The sequence below is a fragment of the Hyaena hyaena genome, unplaced genomic scaffold (assembly GCF_003009895.1).
Source record: "Hyaena hyaena isolate Hyena2069 unplaced genomic scaffold, ASM300989v1 scaffold_70, whole genome shotgun sequence".
Taxonomy (NCBI): Eukaryota; Metazoa; Chordata; class Mammalia; order Carnivora; family Hyaenidae; genus Hyaena; species Hyaena hyaena.
Window position 1 is genome coordinate 1,321,931 of NW_024080701.1, and position 18,067 is coordinate 1,339,997.

General features: G+C 37.0%; 1 protein-coding gene across 1 annotated transcript in view; it reads left to right on the forward strand.

Moving 5' to 3' along the window:
• The window catches only part of KNL1 (kinetochore scaffold 1), a 72,425-nt gene extending 56,100 nt beyond the window's left edge, over positions 1-16,325 (forward strand). Inside the window, exons 16-26 of the mRNA XM_039232883.1 lie at positions 437-553; positions 1,674-1,761; positions 5,576-5,653; positions 5,822-5,861; positions 6,564-6,665; positions 7,341-7,441; positions 10,798-10,866; positions 12,817-12,926; positions 13,596-13,714; positions 14,400-14,522; positions 15,271-16,325. Coding sequence (XP_039088814.1) covers positions 437-553; positions 1,674-1,761; positions 5,576-5,653; positions 5,822-5,861; positions 6,564-6,665; positions 7,341-7,441; positions 10,798-10,866; positions 12,817-12,926; positions 13,596-13,714; positions 14,400-14,522; positions 15,271-15,418 — 1,095 coding nt within the window. The 3' untranslated portion in view covers positions 15,419-16,325. The remainder of the gene's footprint in view (positions 1-436; positions 554-1,673; positions 1,762-5,575; positions 5,654-5,821; positions 5,862-6,563; positions 6,666-7,340; positions 7,442-10,797; positions 10,867-12,816; positions 12,927-13,595; positions 13,715-14,399; positions 14,523-15,270) is intronic.
• Positions 16,326-18,067: the final 1,742 nt, after the last annotated feature.

Sequence of the window (18,067 nt, forward strand, 5' to 3'; positions counted from 1 at the left end):
ATTCTGTCTCCGTCTCTCTGCCCCTCCCCTACTCACGCTCTCTCTCCTTCTCTCTCAAATATACATAAACGTTAAAAAAAATTTTTTAAGCCGGAATTAAAACTGAAATCTTTGGTTCTGTTCTTAAACTATTAAGTGTGATTAAACTTGCAAATGAAGGGGCACCTGACTGGCTCTTGACTCTTGGAGCATGTGACTCTTGTTCTTGGGGTCAGGAGTTTGAGCCGCAGATTAGGCACAGAGATTACTTAAATGAATGAATGAGTTTGTTGTTGTTGTTGTTTTTTAAGATTTGCAAATGAGAAATGCCCTGCCTTAGGAATCAGTGTAGGATGGGTAAAGCTTAGTAGATAGCAGCTAAACCAGCCCTTCCATACCATTTGCCTTTTTAACTCATTTGTTTTAGTGCATTATAACCTCTGACTTTCTCTTACAGTTGAAGGCGTTTGGAGTTTATCTGAACAAAATAAAATCCCGTTTTACCAAGATGACTAAAGTCTTCACTCACCAAGGAAAAGTGGCTCTCTACAGCAAGCTGGTACAGTCAGCTCAGGTAATTTGACACCGCTAACAGCATAGAAAGAATGGTCTGTTAAAGTAACTTTATAGGTTATAGGATATGAAGAATGTTCCTGAGGAGAGTCATGTGAATGAGTCTTGGGAATAAATTGAAAATGGTTCATAAGAGGTGGGGTTCAATTTAGCAAAAGTGGGAAATCCAGGGGCACCTGGCTGGCTCAGTCAGTTATGAGCATGCAACTCAATCTCCATGTTAGGCATGGAGTCTACTAAAAAAAAAAAAAGGCGAGGTGGGGTGGGGTATCTGACATCTTGAGTAATTCTAGAATATATTTGCTAATATGGGCCTATGTCTCAGATGTTGAAATAAAACAATGTAGGATTCTGATCTTTCATTGCTAGGAATTATACTGTAGTATTATCCTCCTCATAGTCTATACCCAGCTATGAATGTATGTGCATGTATATTTTTAGGTATGTATGTAGGTAGGTAAGTAAGCAAGCTCTATGCCCAATGTGGAGCTTGAACTCATGACCCCGAGATCAAGAGTCACATGCACTACTGACTGAGCCAACAAGGTGTCCCTGTATGTGCATGTTTAAAGCACATGCATTTAGCATTTCCCAAAAAGATGGTACAGTCTGTTCAGTGTTTCCCATACTTATTTGACCATAGAACATTTTTTTTAAGAATTCTTTTTTTTTTAAGTAATACATATTAACTTGGAAATGCTGAAATAAAGGAAAGTACAAAAAATGGCTTTATATTAATCTGTTAAATATGCCTTTTTTTAATGTTTATTATTATTGAGACAGTGTGTATGAGGGCAGGGGAGGGGTAGAGAGATGGGTACAGAGGATTAAAGTGGGCTCTATGCTGATAGTAGAGAGCCCAGTGTGGGGCTCAAACTCACAGACCATGAGATCATTGTCTGAGCCAAAGTTGAACACTTAACTGACCGAGCCACCTTGACACCCCTGTTATGTATGCTTTTTAAAAACACCTTAAGTCCAGACTTGAAGCTTTGACCTTCGTTTCAAGATTTGTCTGTTCATGGTAGAGAAAAAGCAGTATGTCAGTAAGTTTAACCATTTGTAATGTTAAAGTGTTTTGTTTAGAGATTTAACTTAACAATATAATATTGTGTGTTTAGAATGAGAGGGAGAAACTTCAGATAAGGATAGACGAAATGGACAACATACTTAAGAAGATTGAGAACTGTCTCACTGAGGTGGACATCGGTAAAGTATTTTGAACCCTTTCCCAAAAAGTAATTTAATTTTATCTAAATGCTTCCCTATGGTACAGATTGCTTGTATCACTATGCTGAACCTTTGTATTAGCAATTTGAGACATTAGAGCAAAATAAAGCTCTTTTCCACTGGTCACCCATAACACAATCAATGAGAGATGCCCAAGATAATAAACCTCGTTAGAAAGCTCTTCATAACCTAGACTATAATCTTATTTTTTAATAGATGAACTTATCTCTAAGTATCTGTCCTTTCAGTTTGACCTCTACTAATCCCAAATTGTTAGTATTGTTGCCCTGAAACTGCTAACTCACAATTCACAAAATTCCACACAATCATCAAATTTGGAAGCTTTTAGTCCTCAGCTATCTTGACTTCTTTTAGCATTTGACACTGATGATTATTCTCTTCCTTCTGAACCTTTCATCTCTCTAAACCTCTGTGATACTATACTACCCTGACCCTATTCTTTTTTTTCTGACTATTCCTTTTAGCTTCTCTGTTGGTCCTCTCTAACTTCTTGCATAGGCCTTTATTTTTTTATTTTTTTACAAATAGTTTATTGTCAAGTTGGTTTCCATATAACACCCAGTGCTCATCCCCACAAGTGCCCCTCTCTGTTTCCATCCCCCTCTTCCCTCCCCCACATCCATCAGTCCTCAGTTTTTGTCAGCATTCAAGAGTCTCTCATGGTTTGCTTCTCCCCCTTTCCCCCACTATTCCCCCCTTCTTCTCCCCCATGGTCCTCTGTTAAGTTCCTCCTAATCCTCCTATACGTGCAAACATATGATATTTGGGGCCTTTAGATTTTATCATCTACTCATTCCTATATTCTCTCCCTCATGCTTTCCTCTGCCTTAACATTTGTGTTTGTATGAATGATTTCCAAATTCAGTTAAATTCATTTGTTGAACACCTGCTGCATGCTTGATACTGTGCTTAGCATCAGAAAAAAAGATATTATAAACACAGATTTTTGCCCTTAAGTAGCTTATAATTAAGCTACTGAATGAAGGCATTTTAGGCTCTCTCTTGAGTTCCATAGTTAGCATTTTTAGCTTCTTGCCTAGCCTCTATTCAAATATGTCCTTAAGCACCTTAAGGGCATTTTTATTTCTAAAATCTGAAAATTTGCTCTCCCTATGATGTTTCTCATCTCTATTAATGGCATCACTATTGTTACATACTATAAACAGCTAAAAACTTTCATTGTCTTAATTTCTTTTATCAAGTCCCGTCATATCTACTTCTTCAACATCTCTTATATTCTTTCCCATTCTGATTAAGGCTATCATTAATTCTGACATGTTATTCCAAGTCTTCTAACTAATCTTTCTACACTTTTTTTAAGTTTATTTATTTATTTTTTTGAGAGAGGGAGTGAGCAGGGGAGGGGCAGAGAGAAAGAGAGAGAGAGAGAGGGAGACAGAATCCCAAGCACGCTCCACACTGTCAGCATAGAGCCCCTCAAGAGGCTCGAACTCACAAACCGTGAGATCATGACCCAAGATGAAACCAAGAGTCAGATGCTTACCTGACCAAGCCACCCAGGCATCCTGCAGTCTTTCTACACTCTTAATTTCATTCCATCTCCTTCCAGTCCAACTTGCACATTGCTGCCAGATTAAATAATTATGAAGAACAGTTTTCATTATGTCACTCCCATCCAAAACTTCTCTTTCCATTTATAACAATAAAGTCCAAACACCTGAGCTTGATATTTACATTCTCTACAATCATTTTTAGGTATTCCTTTCTTACATGATTTACTATTATTCTAATATGCATTCCAAATTCCAACCAACTCTTGTCATCTCTATGCAGTCCTGCCATTTGTCTTTGCTAATGGCATTCTCCTCTTTTCTACCAAAGGAAGTAGCCCTTATCTCCCTTGAGCTCCTGTAGCTATTTTATTAGTCCTTCTTGTGGTAGATATACATCTACTTGTAATTATAGTTATTTTTGTATATTTTATCTCCCTAACTGAATTGTAAGCTCCATGGAAGCAAAATCAGCTTTTATTTTTCTCCACATCCCTCAGAGTTCTTAGCACTGTGCTTTGCACTGCGCAGGTGCCTAGGACATGTTTTCTACATTGCATTAATAATGAGTGTATGAATTCCATAATCTTAGACTACCCTACCCCTTTGTTCATTACCTTTCTTCCTACTTCACATATGAAAAACAAAGCTTTTAGTCCAAAACTTTTGAACTTCCTACTACCAAACAAATCAAACTTTTATATATCTATATCCATTCTTCCATCATTCTTTCTTTTCCCTAAGGCCAGTCTTTCCACCTAAACTTTAGTTCCATCCCCTCTTAGTGGGGGAGTTTCATATCACTGATTTTTCCTTATCTCTTATATATTCAACCTTTCTGCCTCCTCTCTGAAGGATATATTCACCTCTCATTTTTAAAATATCAAAAACCACACTTCTTTTTCTAGATACACTGATAAATAGCTCTCTGTTTCTTTCTCATTCCTTCATTATTCCTTGAGCAAATATACTGAGTACCTACATTGCACTATGTACAGTTGTTCAGTGCTTAGAATACCATGGTGGTTAAACACAAAAACTTTATGGCCCTGTGGAGCCATCTAGAAGAGAATATAAGAATTAAACACATAATTTGGGGTACCTGGATGCCTCAGTCAGTTAAGCATCTGACTCTTGGTTTCAGCTCAGGTTATGATCTCACAGCTTCATGGTTTGGAACCCCATGTCGGACTCTGCACTGGCAGCATGGAGCCTGCTCTCTCTCTCTTCCTCTCTCCCTCTTTCTCTGCCTCTCTCCAACTTGCTCTCTCTCAAAATAAATAAATAAACTTAAAAATAATAATAATTTTATGGTAAGTGCTGTGAGAGAGGTTACATGGTGCTATAAGGTCCTGAGACAGAAATCTAACCTAATCAGGTCAGGAGAGGCTTCTCTCTGAGGAAGTGGCATTTAAGCTAAGATCTGAAGAGTGAGGAAGAGTTAAAGTGAAGGGAGGAGGGCAGACTACTTAATATGAATAACATATACAGAAGTACAAGGGTCTGAAATAAGGCCAGTGTTGGCTGGAATAGAGAGAGCACAAGAGAACATGATTCAGATAAAGCTGATGTCAGCTTTGCGGGCCTGACCAAACCTCTCTTAAGGAGGTTTGACTTTTTCTGAGATCATTGAGCAACCTTGAAGAGTATTAAGCATTGGCTGCAATGTAGAGATTGAATTTGAATAAATCAAGAGTAAATGTAAGAAGTTAAGTACTTATTGGATTGGTATGGTATGGTTAACAAAAGACAGTAGCTTATTAAGGGAGGCTGGCATGGGTGAACAAAAAAGTATATTTGAAATATATTTTTGAGGTAAAAATCTAAACTTGGTTTGGATGTGGGAAGGGAAAGAGGTTTTAAGGATGACTCCAAGATTTCAAAAGCAAAATTTTAAGTGTGCATGCATGCTTTTGTATATGTGTATCTGTTTCTGCTTCTTGTCCATGGGGTTGCCTAACAGTTACTTCAATGTATGCAATTATATATAAACAATTTCTACTTCAGAGTGGCCTATGAGAAGCTGCTGTTTGAGATCATTGCATATGGCTCAAAGATCGCTTGTCAGCCACTAGACGCAAGTCTTTGTATAAAATTATAATACATACTCGTAAAATATAGCTCAGTGCTTTATTGGCAAGGAAAGGTGGGGAATGATGAGTATTTGTGAAATACTATTAACAGTTCATTTTTGGACCATCTTTTTTTCTCATCTCTGGTTATTTTTGACTGAGTTATTCTAATGCATGTTGCCTACTTAGAAACTAAGAATTTGGAGGATGAAGAGAAAGTCAATCCTATGGAAGAATGGAATTCTGAAATGAGAGCTGCAGAGAAAGGTAACAGAATTAGTTAAGGAAATAAATGTGGGAAAAAAACAACAAGCCATTCTCTATTTAAGTGAGATAAAGTGATACAGAATTTTCAATAGAACAGAGGATTTTTTTGTAGCAACATTTTAATGTATCCATTCTGACAAATTTGTTGTTTTTGTTTTTTTCCTCAAGAACTGGAACAGTTGAGAACTGAAGAAGAAGAGCTCCAAAGGTCAGCTTCACCTGGAGTATTAGAAAATAGGCTAAACTTCACAAGGCTAAATGGCTTCCTACCTCTAAAAACTGACAAGATTAGGCACATGAAAATTGAATTAAGACTGACTCAGGGCTTCTGCACCTTGAACTTGATCCATCTTAGTTGCCAATGTTTTCTAAGCACTTATTGTTTACAGAGCTTGAATAGTATCAGGATCTTTTTAAAGAAAATAAACCTAGCATTAAACTGTTTTTATATTCTACTTTTTTAAGTTTATTTACTTACTTTGAGAGAAAGGAGAGAGAGAATCCCAAATAGGCTCTGCATTGTCACCTCAGAGCCCAGCACAGGGTTCAGTCCCACAAACCATGAGATCATGACCTGAGTAGAAATCAAGAGTCGGATCCTTAACTGACTGAGTCACCCAGGTGCCCCAAAATGAAAAGTAAATTTTAATAACAATCTTAAAGAATACGCAAACCATCAAAGATACATTCATGGTCCTAATTTTGAGAACCATTGATTTAAGCCTTTCCTAATTAGACCCACACTTCTAGATTAATGCTTATAAAAAAAAAAAAACTAAGAAAAAAATGGATGCCATTCACTTCACTGGAGAGCGATCTAGCATGTGACTTCTCATAAACCTTTTATTTTTTATGGAATCCAGATTCTCTGACAATAGCCTTATCTATGATTACCTGCTGTGATTTACAGAAATCTCTCAGAACTGGAAGTACAGAAAGAGCAAACCCTTGCTCAAATAGACTTTGTGCAAAAACAAACAAATAGAACTGAGGAGCTACTGGATCAGTTGAGGTAAGAAAAAGCAGGTGTTAGTACTTTGTGTTTTACCCTGTGCCTTTCTAGTTGTCTAACCTATTATTGCAGTTGACGTGTGTTTGTAACATGTATCACTGTTGTTGTTGTTCTAAGTTTATTGATTGATTTTGAGAGAGCCTGCACACAACGGAAGAGGGGCAGAGAGAGAGAGAAAGAGAATCTCAAGCGGGTTCCACACTGCCAGCATGGAGCCTGACATAGGGCTTAAAACCACAAACCAGGGCTTGAACCCTTGAACCATGAAATCATGATCCAAGCCAAAATCAAGAGTCAGATGCTTAACTGAGTGAGCCACCCAGGCGCCCCTGTGTATCACTATCTTTAACCTGTAATACAATACAACCTCAAAAAGAGTCAGTGTACTCAACACCAAGCTGAAAGTATACAAGGTGGAAAAACTATGAAATTATTTTAAAATATTTAACACTTTATGTTGCCTAAACTTGGGTTTTCTCTGATACAGAACTCAAAATTGAGTCAATTCTTTCAAAAGCATATTTGTACATTCACAGTGTTTGAATCAAAATATTGTCTTTCAAACTATAAAAAAACTTAAGCAACTATTGCTGGTGCTCTTTGTGTGGTATCAAAAGTTAACTCTCTTCTTCTACTTCATAAAAAAAATTTTTTGTCTTGTTTATTTCTCTCCAGCTTGTCTGAGTGGGAAGTCATTGAGTGGAGTGATGATCAAGCTGTGTTCACCTTTCTTTATGACACAATAGAACTTACCATCACCTTTGGAGAGCCAGAAGGTGAGTAACAAAAGTAATTCCTCTGCAGAAAAATGTATGGATAAATTCACTAAAGAGTCCAATCTTTATTTTAATACAATAATAACTATTGACATAATGAAATGAAAGCACTGCTGAAAATCTTAGAAGAGGTGATCATTTTAATTTGATAATAGGATTTTATTAGAGAATAAAATATTCAACTAATGAAAGTTGACCTTCGTTGAATTACATTAGGTGATAGAAATTTTACATATCCAGATAATGGATTAACATGCTATTTTCATCTATTTATTATGACTTCCTTTTTTCCATCTGTCTTTTGTAACTCTTGACTTTTTTTGGTTTTGTTTTGTTTTGTTTTGAGAGAGAGCATGAGCAGGGGAAGGGCAGAGAGAGAGGAGGATAGAGGTCCAGAGCCAGCTCTGCGCTGACAGTAGTTAGTCTAATGTGGGGCTTGGACTCAAGAACCAAACCTTGAGATATGACCTGAGCTGAAGTTGGATATTCAGCCAAGTGAACCATCCAGGCACCCTTGATTATTTTTTTGTACTTAAATTAACCTAAGAAGTTTTAATTGGAAGTTCTGTGTGTATTGTTAGGCTTAACAAAGTAGGTAGAATCATTATATGGTTACTGATCAGAGTCCTAACTATTTTGTTAAGAGTCTCCTGTCAGTGTCTTTAGGTCTTTTTTCTGAAACAATTTCAGCATAGCAAAACAACTTTACAGCTTTTCAGCCTCCACACCTGATTCTCCTTAAAAGTTCTTGTCTCAAAGAATATTATCAACTTCAGTCCGGGTCGAACATTAAATGTTTATTCATTTATTTTGAGAGAGAGAGAGAGAGAGAGAGCACATGGGGGTGGGGGTGGGGGGCACAGAGAGAGAGGGAGAGAGAGAATCCCAAGCTGATGCGGCGCTGTCAGTGCAGAGTGAGACGCAGGGCTCGATCTTGTGAGATCATATCCTGAACCTAAATCAAGAGTCTGTCGTTTAACCAGCTGAGCCACCCATGTGCCCCAGTCCAGGTCCAAAATTAAAATTTAGGAATCACTCTCTACCTCTTTATCCCTTGCCAGGCATATCTAATTGTCAATAAGACTTACTGATTTTAATTTCTTAATACTGATCCACTTTTCTTCATTTCTTATCAATAGTCATGACTAACCAAAAGACTACAATAACTTTCAAGATGTCCTTTCTGGGTCTTCTCCTTTTTCTCTCCATTTCATCTTTCCTCTTGCAGCCATGGGAATAGTTGAAAATCTGGTCATGAACAGAATACTCTTAGACTAATGATCAAAATATTTACTCTGAACTATAACATCCTGCAAGAATTGAATTTTTCCTTCTTTTCCTCCTTTCCTGCCTTATCGTAAACTATTCTCTGCACTTTGGCACATGGATTTCTTGCTTTTTTTTTTTTTTTTTTTTTAAGTAGGCTCTACACGCAATGTGGGCCCTGAACTCACAACCCTGAAATCAAGGGTCTCGTGCTCTCATGACTAAGCCAGTGAGGCACCCCTCTTTCATTTCCTTAAGAGATCATGGTCTTTTCATGCCCAGTCATTTTCCATCCTACCCCAGGACTTTCATAATGATCTTTTTTATGCTTGGAAGCCCTTTCCCTTGTCTTTGTCCATTTGGATTACTATAACAAAAATGCCATAAACTGGGTAGTTTATGAACAACTGAAACTTATTTTTTACATTTCTGGAAGCTAGAAATCCAAGATCAGTATGCCAGCATGATCAGGTGAGAGCCCTCTTCCAGGTTGCATATTTTTCATGAATCCTTACATGCAAAGTCCAGACTAACTGTTTAGGGTCCCTTCTGAAATCTTAATTAACCTCATTCATGAGGGATCTATGCTCATGTCCAAAATATCTCCCATTGAGCATTAGGATTTCAACATACAAATTTGAGGGAAGAACACAAACATTCGGACTATAGTACTCCCTCTCCACTAAATAAATTTCTTTTTTTTTTTTTTAAATGTTTTATTTATTTCTAGGAGAGAGAGAGAGACAGCATGAGCAGGGGAGGGTCAGGGAGAGAGGGAGTCACAGACTGAAACAGGCTCCAGGCTCCGAGCTGGCAGTCAGCACAGAGCCCGTCGCGGGGCTCGAACCAATGAACCAGGAGATCATGACCTAAGCGAAAAGTCGGACGCTTAACTGACTAAGCCCCCAGGCGCCCCTTCACTAAATAAATTTCTGCTAATAATCTTTAAGAGCTCAGCTCAGTTATCACTTTCTCAGGCAAGTTTTCTCTGACTCTCTTTTTACCCACTCCTTCTCCTATTTACACTCCTATTATATATTTTCTCATTGCTTTCTAAAGTTTTCCTTAATAGCACCTATCACCAATTAAGGTTTCTGGTGTGTTTATTTGTGCAATTATCCATGTATCCTCCTGAATTATAAGCTTTTGGAGAATATAGATTGGTCGTGTCTTTTTGTCTTATTATTATATCCCCAGTGCCTAACCCGTAGAAAATATTAAACAAAGTGAGAAGAATCTGAAGTTGAGAGACATGAGACAACTAGATTTTGGAGAAGCAAGCAGCTCTCCTGGCTACCTAAAACTCATTACTTGTAAAGCTAAAAGCATAAATCATTTTCACTGTATTTATAAAAAGATAGTAGGTGTGAAGAGATCACAGTCATTTTTTCATACACTGCCTGAAAAGAGTATCTTTGCACAAAGTTAGGAGTTAAAGGAGGAAGCCTTGATAAATTTAAAATAAGGGCGCCTTCATGGGTTCGAGCCTCTTGTAGAGCTCTGTGCTGACAGCTCAGAGCCTGGAGCCTGTTTCAGATTCTGTGTCTCCCTCTCTCTCTACCCTCCCCGACTCATTCTCTGTCTCTCTCTGTATCAAAAATAAATAAACTATAAAAAAATTTTTTTTAAATTTTAAAATAAAGATACTGCACCTTAAATTTCCTTTAAAGGCCTGCTGTAAGTGTGGTTCAACAGTCTCGGGGAGCTTTTAGCATTCACAAAAAATAATATGATTCAAGGATATACCTTTAACTACTTATATAAAAAAACCCTGCTGGGGCATCTGGGTGGCTTAGTCAGTTGAGCATCTGATCCTTGATTTTAGATCAGGTTCTAGTCCCAGGGTGGTAAGATAGAGTCCCATGTCGGGCTCTGTACTGAGTGTGGAGCCTTCTTAAGATACTCATTCATTCTCTCTCCCCATCCTCTCTCTCTCTCTCTCTCTTTCTCTCTCTCTCTCTCTCTCTCTCAAAAAAACAAAACAAAAAACCCTGCTACCCAAAAAGAGTAGGCTTGTAAAGTACTGAGTTGTATGTGGTTTAAAATCGGATAATAAAAAGAAATACTACTCTTACTCTGGTTCTTCCTAGTTGGTCTCCCTTTCCTGGACAAAGCTTATAGGAAGATTGGTGACCTGAATTTTTACTCTGTGTTAGATGGTAAGTCCAAACACTTACCCACTAAAAACTTGTTGAATATTTACAAGTGTTAATTGCTCCTTGAGAGCTCTTTCACATACAAAGTTAGATATAAACAATAATAATAATAATAATTTGTCCTTAGAAATGTTTATTAGACATAAAATTGCTTGGATAATGTTCCAAATATTAGGTAGGATTTAATTTTTTAAATTATTACTAGATTTTAAGCAATGATGATTAATAATAGCCAATTCCATAATTGAAAAATTACTGTTATGAGTACTTATTCTGTATCTGGCATTTTAGTGTTACTTGCATCACTTTGAGGTAAGGATTAGTCCTCATTTTACAAATTAGGAAACTACAGCTCAAAAGAAGTTAAGTGTTGTGCTTAACAACTTCTATTCTGTATATGATAAAGGCTTGAGGGGGTTTTTTGTTGTTGTTGTTTTTAATTATTTTTTAAATTACACCCAAGTTAGTTAGCATATGGTGCAACAATGATTTCAGGAGTAGATTCCTTAATGCCCCTCACTCATTTAGCTCATCCCCCCTCCCACAATCCCTCCAGCAACTCTCTATTGGGTCTCCATATTTAAGAGTCTTTTGAAAGACAGATACCATATGTTTTCACTTATGGTATTAAAAGAAACTTAACGGAGGACTATGCAGGAGGAGAAGGGGAAAAATAGCTGGGGAGAGGGAGAGAGGCAAACCATGAGAGACTTTTTTTTTTTTTTTTAGTGTGTTTATTATTAATTGTCTTCTAAATTATTATATTATTCCTAATTTAAGTGGGTTGTTATCAAGATCAGACTTAACAACTAAGGCTGCATCTATATGATTAAAATACCACATGACAAATAAATCTGGTCAAATATGTTGTATATACAACAAGAACATAAGATAAACCATCAGCTGAACCACACTTAGTATTGTAAAAGTATCAACACAATAGCAAAGACATTCCACAAAACTTTTGCATAATGACACTCAAGAATAACTGGAAAATGTAATGAGTGTAATTGTTCAAAATCAGTTTCCCTTCTGGACAGAAGTATTTCTTTATACTTTTAACTTTTAGATTATCCCTTTTCTTTTTTATCCTTAGACTTTTATTTTTTGCTTTTTTTAAAAAAATAGTTTATTGTCAAGTTGGTTTCCATATAACACCCAGTGCTCATCCCCACAAGTGCCCCCCTCCATGCCTATCTCCCCCCTTCCCCTCCTTCCACCCCCATCTGCTCTCAGTTTGTTCTCAGCATTCAAGAGTCTCTCATGATGTGCCTCCCTCCCTCTCCCCCACTATTTTTCCCCTTCTTCTCCCGCATGGTCCAAACCATGAGAGACTCTTGAATGCTGAGAATAAACTGAGGGCTGATGGGGGTGGGGTGAGGGGAAGGGGGGTGATAGACATTATATGGAAACCAACTTGACAATAGACTATGAAAGAAAATAATTAATTAATTAATTAATTAATTAAAAAGAGTCTCTTATGTTTTGTCCCCCTCCCTGTTTTTATATTATATAACACATCTTCTTTTTCCATTCATCAATCAATGGACATTTGGGCTCTTTCCATACTTTGGCTATTGTTAATAGCGCTGCTATAAACATTGGGGTGCATGTGCCCCTTTGAAACAGCACACCTGTATCCCTTGGATAAATACCCAGTAGTGTAATTGCTGGGTTGTAGGGAAGTTCTATTTTTAATTTTTTGAGGAACCTCCATACTGTTTTCTAGAGTGGCTGCACCAGTTTGTATTTCCAAAGGCTTGAGTTTTTATGAGAATGTCTGTGTTCAGTATATACATTGTTTTACATGTGTGAAAATAAAGTGGAGAGCATACTTATATACCTAGCAATTTGAAGGTATTTATAGTTTATATAGTATTTCTAACTTATGTGTAGAAAATAAATGAAAGTAAGTAATAACCGTGTTTTGTTTTGTTTTTTTTTCTTCCTCAGAGGATAAAGCTCCTCCTTCCTCCCTTTTAGTTCATAAGCTTATTTTCCAGTACATTGAAGAACAAGAATCCTGGAAGAAGAAATGCAAAACGCAGCATCAGGTTCCCAAGGTAAATCTGATTGAAGTATGTTGAAGGAAAATTATGTTTTCTGTCACAAAAAGAAGAGTTGAGGGGCACCTGGGTGGCTCATTCGGTTAGGCATCTGACTCTTGGTTTTAGCTCAGGTCATGATCTCACGGTTTCATGAGTTGGAGCCCCCAGTCAGGCTCTGCTGGTGGCATGGAGCCTCCTTGGGATTCTCTCTCTCCCTCTCTCTCTGCCCCATCCTATCACATTGTCTCTGTCTCTGTCAAAAATAAATAAACTTGAAAAAAAATTTTAAATAAATTTTTTAAAATGCTGAAATTTTATATATGTAATAGTGAAATTATAAGTATATTGGGGCACCTGGGTGGCTCACTTGGTTGGGCATCTGACTTCGGCTCAGGTCCTGATCCCACAGCTTGTGGTTTCAAGCCCCACATCAGTCTCCATGCTTACAGCTCAGAGCCTGGGACCTGCTATGGTTTCTGTGTGTGTCTCTCTCTCTGCCCCTCCTCCACTTGTGCTCTGTCTCTCTCTGTCTCTCAAAAATAAATAAAAAGTAAAAAAAAAATTTTTTAATAAAAATATAAAAATAAATATTTTTAAATGAAAGTATAAATATATTGAACTTTGGGGATTTCTTTATAAAAGAGCCACTAAAAACTGAAATGTTTTCATAATTTTTTTCCCCAGATGCTTCAAGAAATCTCACTTGTAGTGAGCCATTGTAGACTCCTTGGAGAAGAAATTGAGTTTTTAAAGAGATGGGGACCAAATTATAACCTAATGAACATAGATGTGACTAATACTGAGTAAGTGTATTACTTCCCCAGGGCTGCCTTAACAAAGTTATACAAACTCAGTGGCTTAAACAATAGCAATTTATTGTTTCATAGTTCTAGAGGCTAGAAGTCATCGAGATGTTAACAGGGTTGGTTCTTTCAGAGAGACTAAGAGAATCTGTTTCATGCCTTCTCCTAACTTCTGGTGATTTGCTGGCAGTCATTGACATACCTTGGCTTATAAATATGTAACTCCAGTAGCTGCTTTCATCTTCACATGATGTTCTTCCTGTATGCATGTTTGTGTCCAAATGTCCCCTTCTTATAAGGACACCAATCATTTTGGATTAGAGGACCATCCCACTCCAGTAGGACTTCATCTTAACTAATTAAAACTGCAATAATCTTACATTCTGCGATACTGGGGGCTAGGGTTTCAACATGTGAATGGCAGTGGGGACATAATTTCATCTGTGACAGTATGTAATCAAAAACTTATTAAAATAATTTCTTTTAATAAATTTTATGACTAACAATGAAAATGAACAACCATAATAATACTTTCTTCCAGATGTTTTACCCTTTGTCCATTTGATAAGTACAAGAAATAATGTACCACCTAAGTGTCACAAACCAGTGTAAAAGGAAAATGTATTTGTTTCATTCTATTTTTGTTGTTTTTTTAATTTTTAATTGAGGTTCTTGTCTTTTACAGATTGAGGCTTTTATTCTCCAGCTCTGCAGCATTTGCAAAGTTTGAGATAACTTTGCCTCTCTCAGTTCATTTTCCAGCTGACCCATTACCCTTTTCCATTCAAAATCACCTTGGAAATATTGGGTAAGTAAAGGGCCAGCAGGATAGGGCTCCTAATGACTTTTTTACCTCGGCTCTGTCATTTGAAAAATCTCTCAAAGTGGTCAGAAATAATGGATTTATACCATTACTGGATATGCCAATAATGGATAATCCATACTGAATGCCAGGTGTCACTTCTGACTTCATTTTGAAGAATCTGTTCTTATAAGTCAGTGAGTGGCCTTCATTGCTAGCTCTAGTGGATACTGGAGACCATTGGTATATTCTTTTATACTTGTTCCACTTTATGAATAATCTTACCTCAAATAAGAGCCCAAGAATGAAAAAAAATGGGTATAAGCTTAGCCCAGATCATGTATAAACAACTTTTATGGCCTTAAAAACAGAATAATCACTTAATCACTGAATAGTCACTTAAAAAGCTATGCAGTCACAATGCTTTTCACAATTAGTCTTTGTAGGCAGCCATAACAATATTTCATTCCTATTTGTGACTTTTTAGACATACTGTTAATAGTTTGCAATCAACTATCCATCAGCAAACACCAGCAGTTTAGATTTTTAGCTAAGTCAAGATACCTCCCAGTACATATAGAATTGCTTTTAGGCCTTGTTTTTGGAATCTCAGTTCAAACTGGACATTTTATTTCTAGAAATGCCTATTTGTGCTTCCTAAAAGTCTGAGAGATCATGCCTCAAAACATGAATTCCACTGAAATGGAGATAAGTAAGTTTCCAGAAAAATTAATAAACGTTTTGTTCTTTCTAGCCAAGATGAAATCACTGCAATTCTATCTAAAGTGCCACGGGAGGACAACTACCTAAAGAATGTAGTCAAGCAAATTTACCAAGATCTGCTTCAGAACTGTATTTCTACCACTAGACCTGTGGACTACAGCTATAGTAACCAAGCATAGTACACATCATAATGATATTACATCAGAGTATCCATTGCTGTTTCATCTTTGTCTTTAGGTCACAGAAAGAAGCCTCGTAAAATTCCTTCTGATGATGTTATAGTTAATTTGTATGGTTAGTTTTAAATCTCTATAGTCAGGTATAATGAAAGGCCTCAAACAGCCTTTTATCAACTTGCTCACCTTTTTATAAACATATAGGGAAATTTTCTTCTAATTAAAGTTGTGCTCTCTGCTTTAACTTTAAAGTATAAGAGGAGGTGTCACCACTGACAAAAAACATGAACCATTTCCTCATCTGTACAGTTCTGAGTTTTTGGTTGCCAGGCTTCTCTCTAGTAGGTATTTCTGTGATAGAGATTTATCTGTCTACAAACTACTCATCATCCTTTTTATCTAAAAATCTTATTAAGAAAAAGCAATAGCACTCAGCTATTCAAATGGTTGCCATCTTTTCTTGAGGGTGCTGCCTTTTGTTGTATAATGTGTATTAATATTTTCTCAATAAGGATAATTTTATAGAGAAAGCTAATTCATTTTGGCTCAGTACATATATGTAAATATATTAATATTTTTTGTTTTTGTGATGTAGTAAGCGGATATATATAGGAAATACATAGAGCTATATAGAGTGATACTCTTCTGCCTAGGCAGTTCCATCTATCTGATGGATGCTTTACAGCAAGATTCTCAGTCTCTTTCTATCAAATAGTTGTACTTCAAATAATATCACATTCAGAACCATCAGTTCTGTCAAGTTCTGTCAATAGTAATTAATTTAATGTGAGTATTGGTTTCCGAAGCCACACCTTTCTCATTCACAGAAATAATCCATATCCATTGATATTGATATTGAATGATCAGTATTATCTGTGAGATAAATAAATATGAAAAAATTTTTACCCAACCTTTAGTTGAGTCCTAATCATGATTATTTTGTTTCCTTTATATTTAATTCTAAACTAAGTATATTTGCACTCAAACTAATTCATATTAAAATTTTGCGTTATAATTGATGATCAGGTTCAAGTCCTCTGGGTCCCATGAATGTTGTCTTCGATCTTAAGTTGGCTTTTACTTCTGAGCTATTGGTCAGAAAGATCACATGGTCTTTTAAGCCTCAAATTCAACATAAAATTTATTTTCCATAAAAATCAAGATGTAGATATTCGTGAAAAACTTTTAAAGTCACCAGTGTGGACTCTTTTCCATGAAACTTAAGTTAGTTTTCTTACTAGAGTTGTTTTATTTATTTTCTGTAAACCTAAAAAGTAGAAATTTTGTTTTATGCATTTTGGTAAACTGGAATGACCAGCTTTAAGAATGATTTGGCTTGTGGATGTGAGGGCGATCTGGCTGCGACATCTGTCACCCCATTGATCGCCAGGGTTGATTCAGCTGATCTGGCTGGCTAGGCGGGTGTCCCCTTCTTCCCTCACCGCTCCATGTGCGTCCCTCCCAAAGCTGCGCAATCGGTCGAAGAGGATGACCTTCCCCGATAGAGAAGGACCATTCTTCCATCAAGGGTATATGAGTAGCTGCGCTCCCCTGCTGGGAACCTCCAAACAAGCTCTCAAGAATGATTTGTCTTGTAATTATGGTCTCTGCTTTCTTGGGTTTAGATACGTAATTGTAATATTTACTTAGTTATTTGTATTTGTTCAAAGTGTTGGCTATTTTTATATAATTTTTTGGAAGTTGTTCCTTCACTGATTAGAAGCAGATTGGTTTTTGCACTATTAAAATAAGTTTATTATATGAAATCCTTTTTTAGTGTTTGTTTATTTTTGAGAGATGGAGCATGAGTGGGGGTAGGGCAGAGAGACAGGGAGACACAGAATCAGAAGCAGGCTCCAGGGTCAGAGCTATTAGCACAGAGCCTGACGTGGGGCTCGAACGCACAAACCACGAGGTCATGAGGCTAGCCAAAGTCGGATGCCTAGCCCATTGAGCCACCCAGGTGCCCCTATCATATGAAATCCTTTTAAGCCACATATGTTTGTGAAATGAAGAGATTTGTTGTTGTTGTTGCTGTTACCATGTATTCAGTAGACCTATGAAGACAGAAAAAGGAAGTTCCCTCTAGAAATACTCTAACGTTCCCTTGAAAACTCAGGTAGGGGTGCCTGGGTGGCTCAGTCGGTTGAGTGTCTGACTTCGGCTCAGGTCATGATCTCGCAGTTTGTGGGTTCGAGCCCTATGTCAGGCTCTGTGCTGATAGCTAGCTGAGAGCCTGGAGCCTGTCTTCAGATTCTGTGTCTCCATCTCTCTCTGACCCTCCCCTGCTCATGCTGTCTCTGTTTCTCTCTCTCAAAAATAAATAAAATGTTTAAAAAAAAAAAAGAAAACTCAAGTAAGATTAAAATATGTCAGGACCTGAGTGTAAGAATGAGATACAAACTATAGTTATCCCTACGTCTCTGAAAGCTCCTTAGGAAACTATCATTTCTAAGAGCTAATGGAGTGGTTCTCCAAGAGAATTCCCTAGGCTAGTAGTGTCAACTTCACCTCAAACCTGCTGAATTAGAAATGCTAGGGGTAGCGATGAGTACTCTGTGTTTTTTTTTTTTTTTAACTTTCTTTTTTTTCTTTTTTGTTCATTTATTTATTTTGAAATAGAAAGTCCAAACAAGAGAAGGGTAGAGAGAG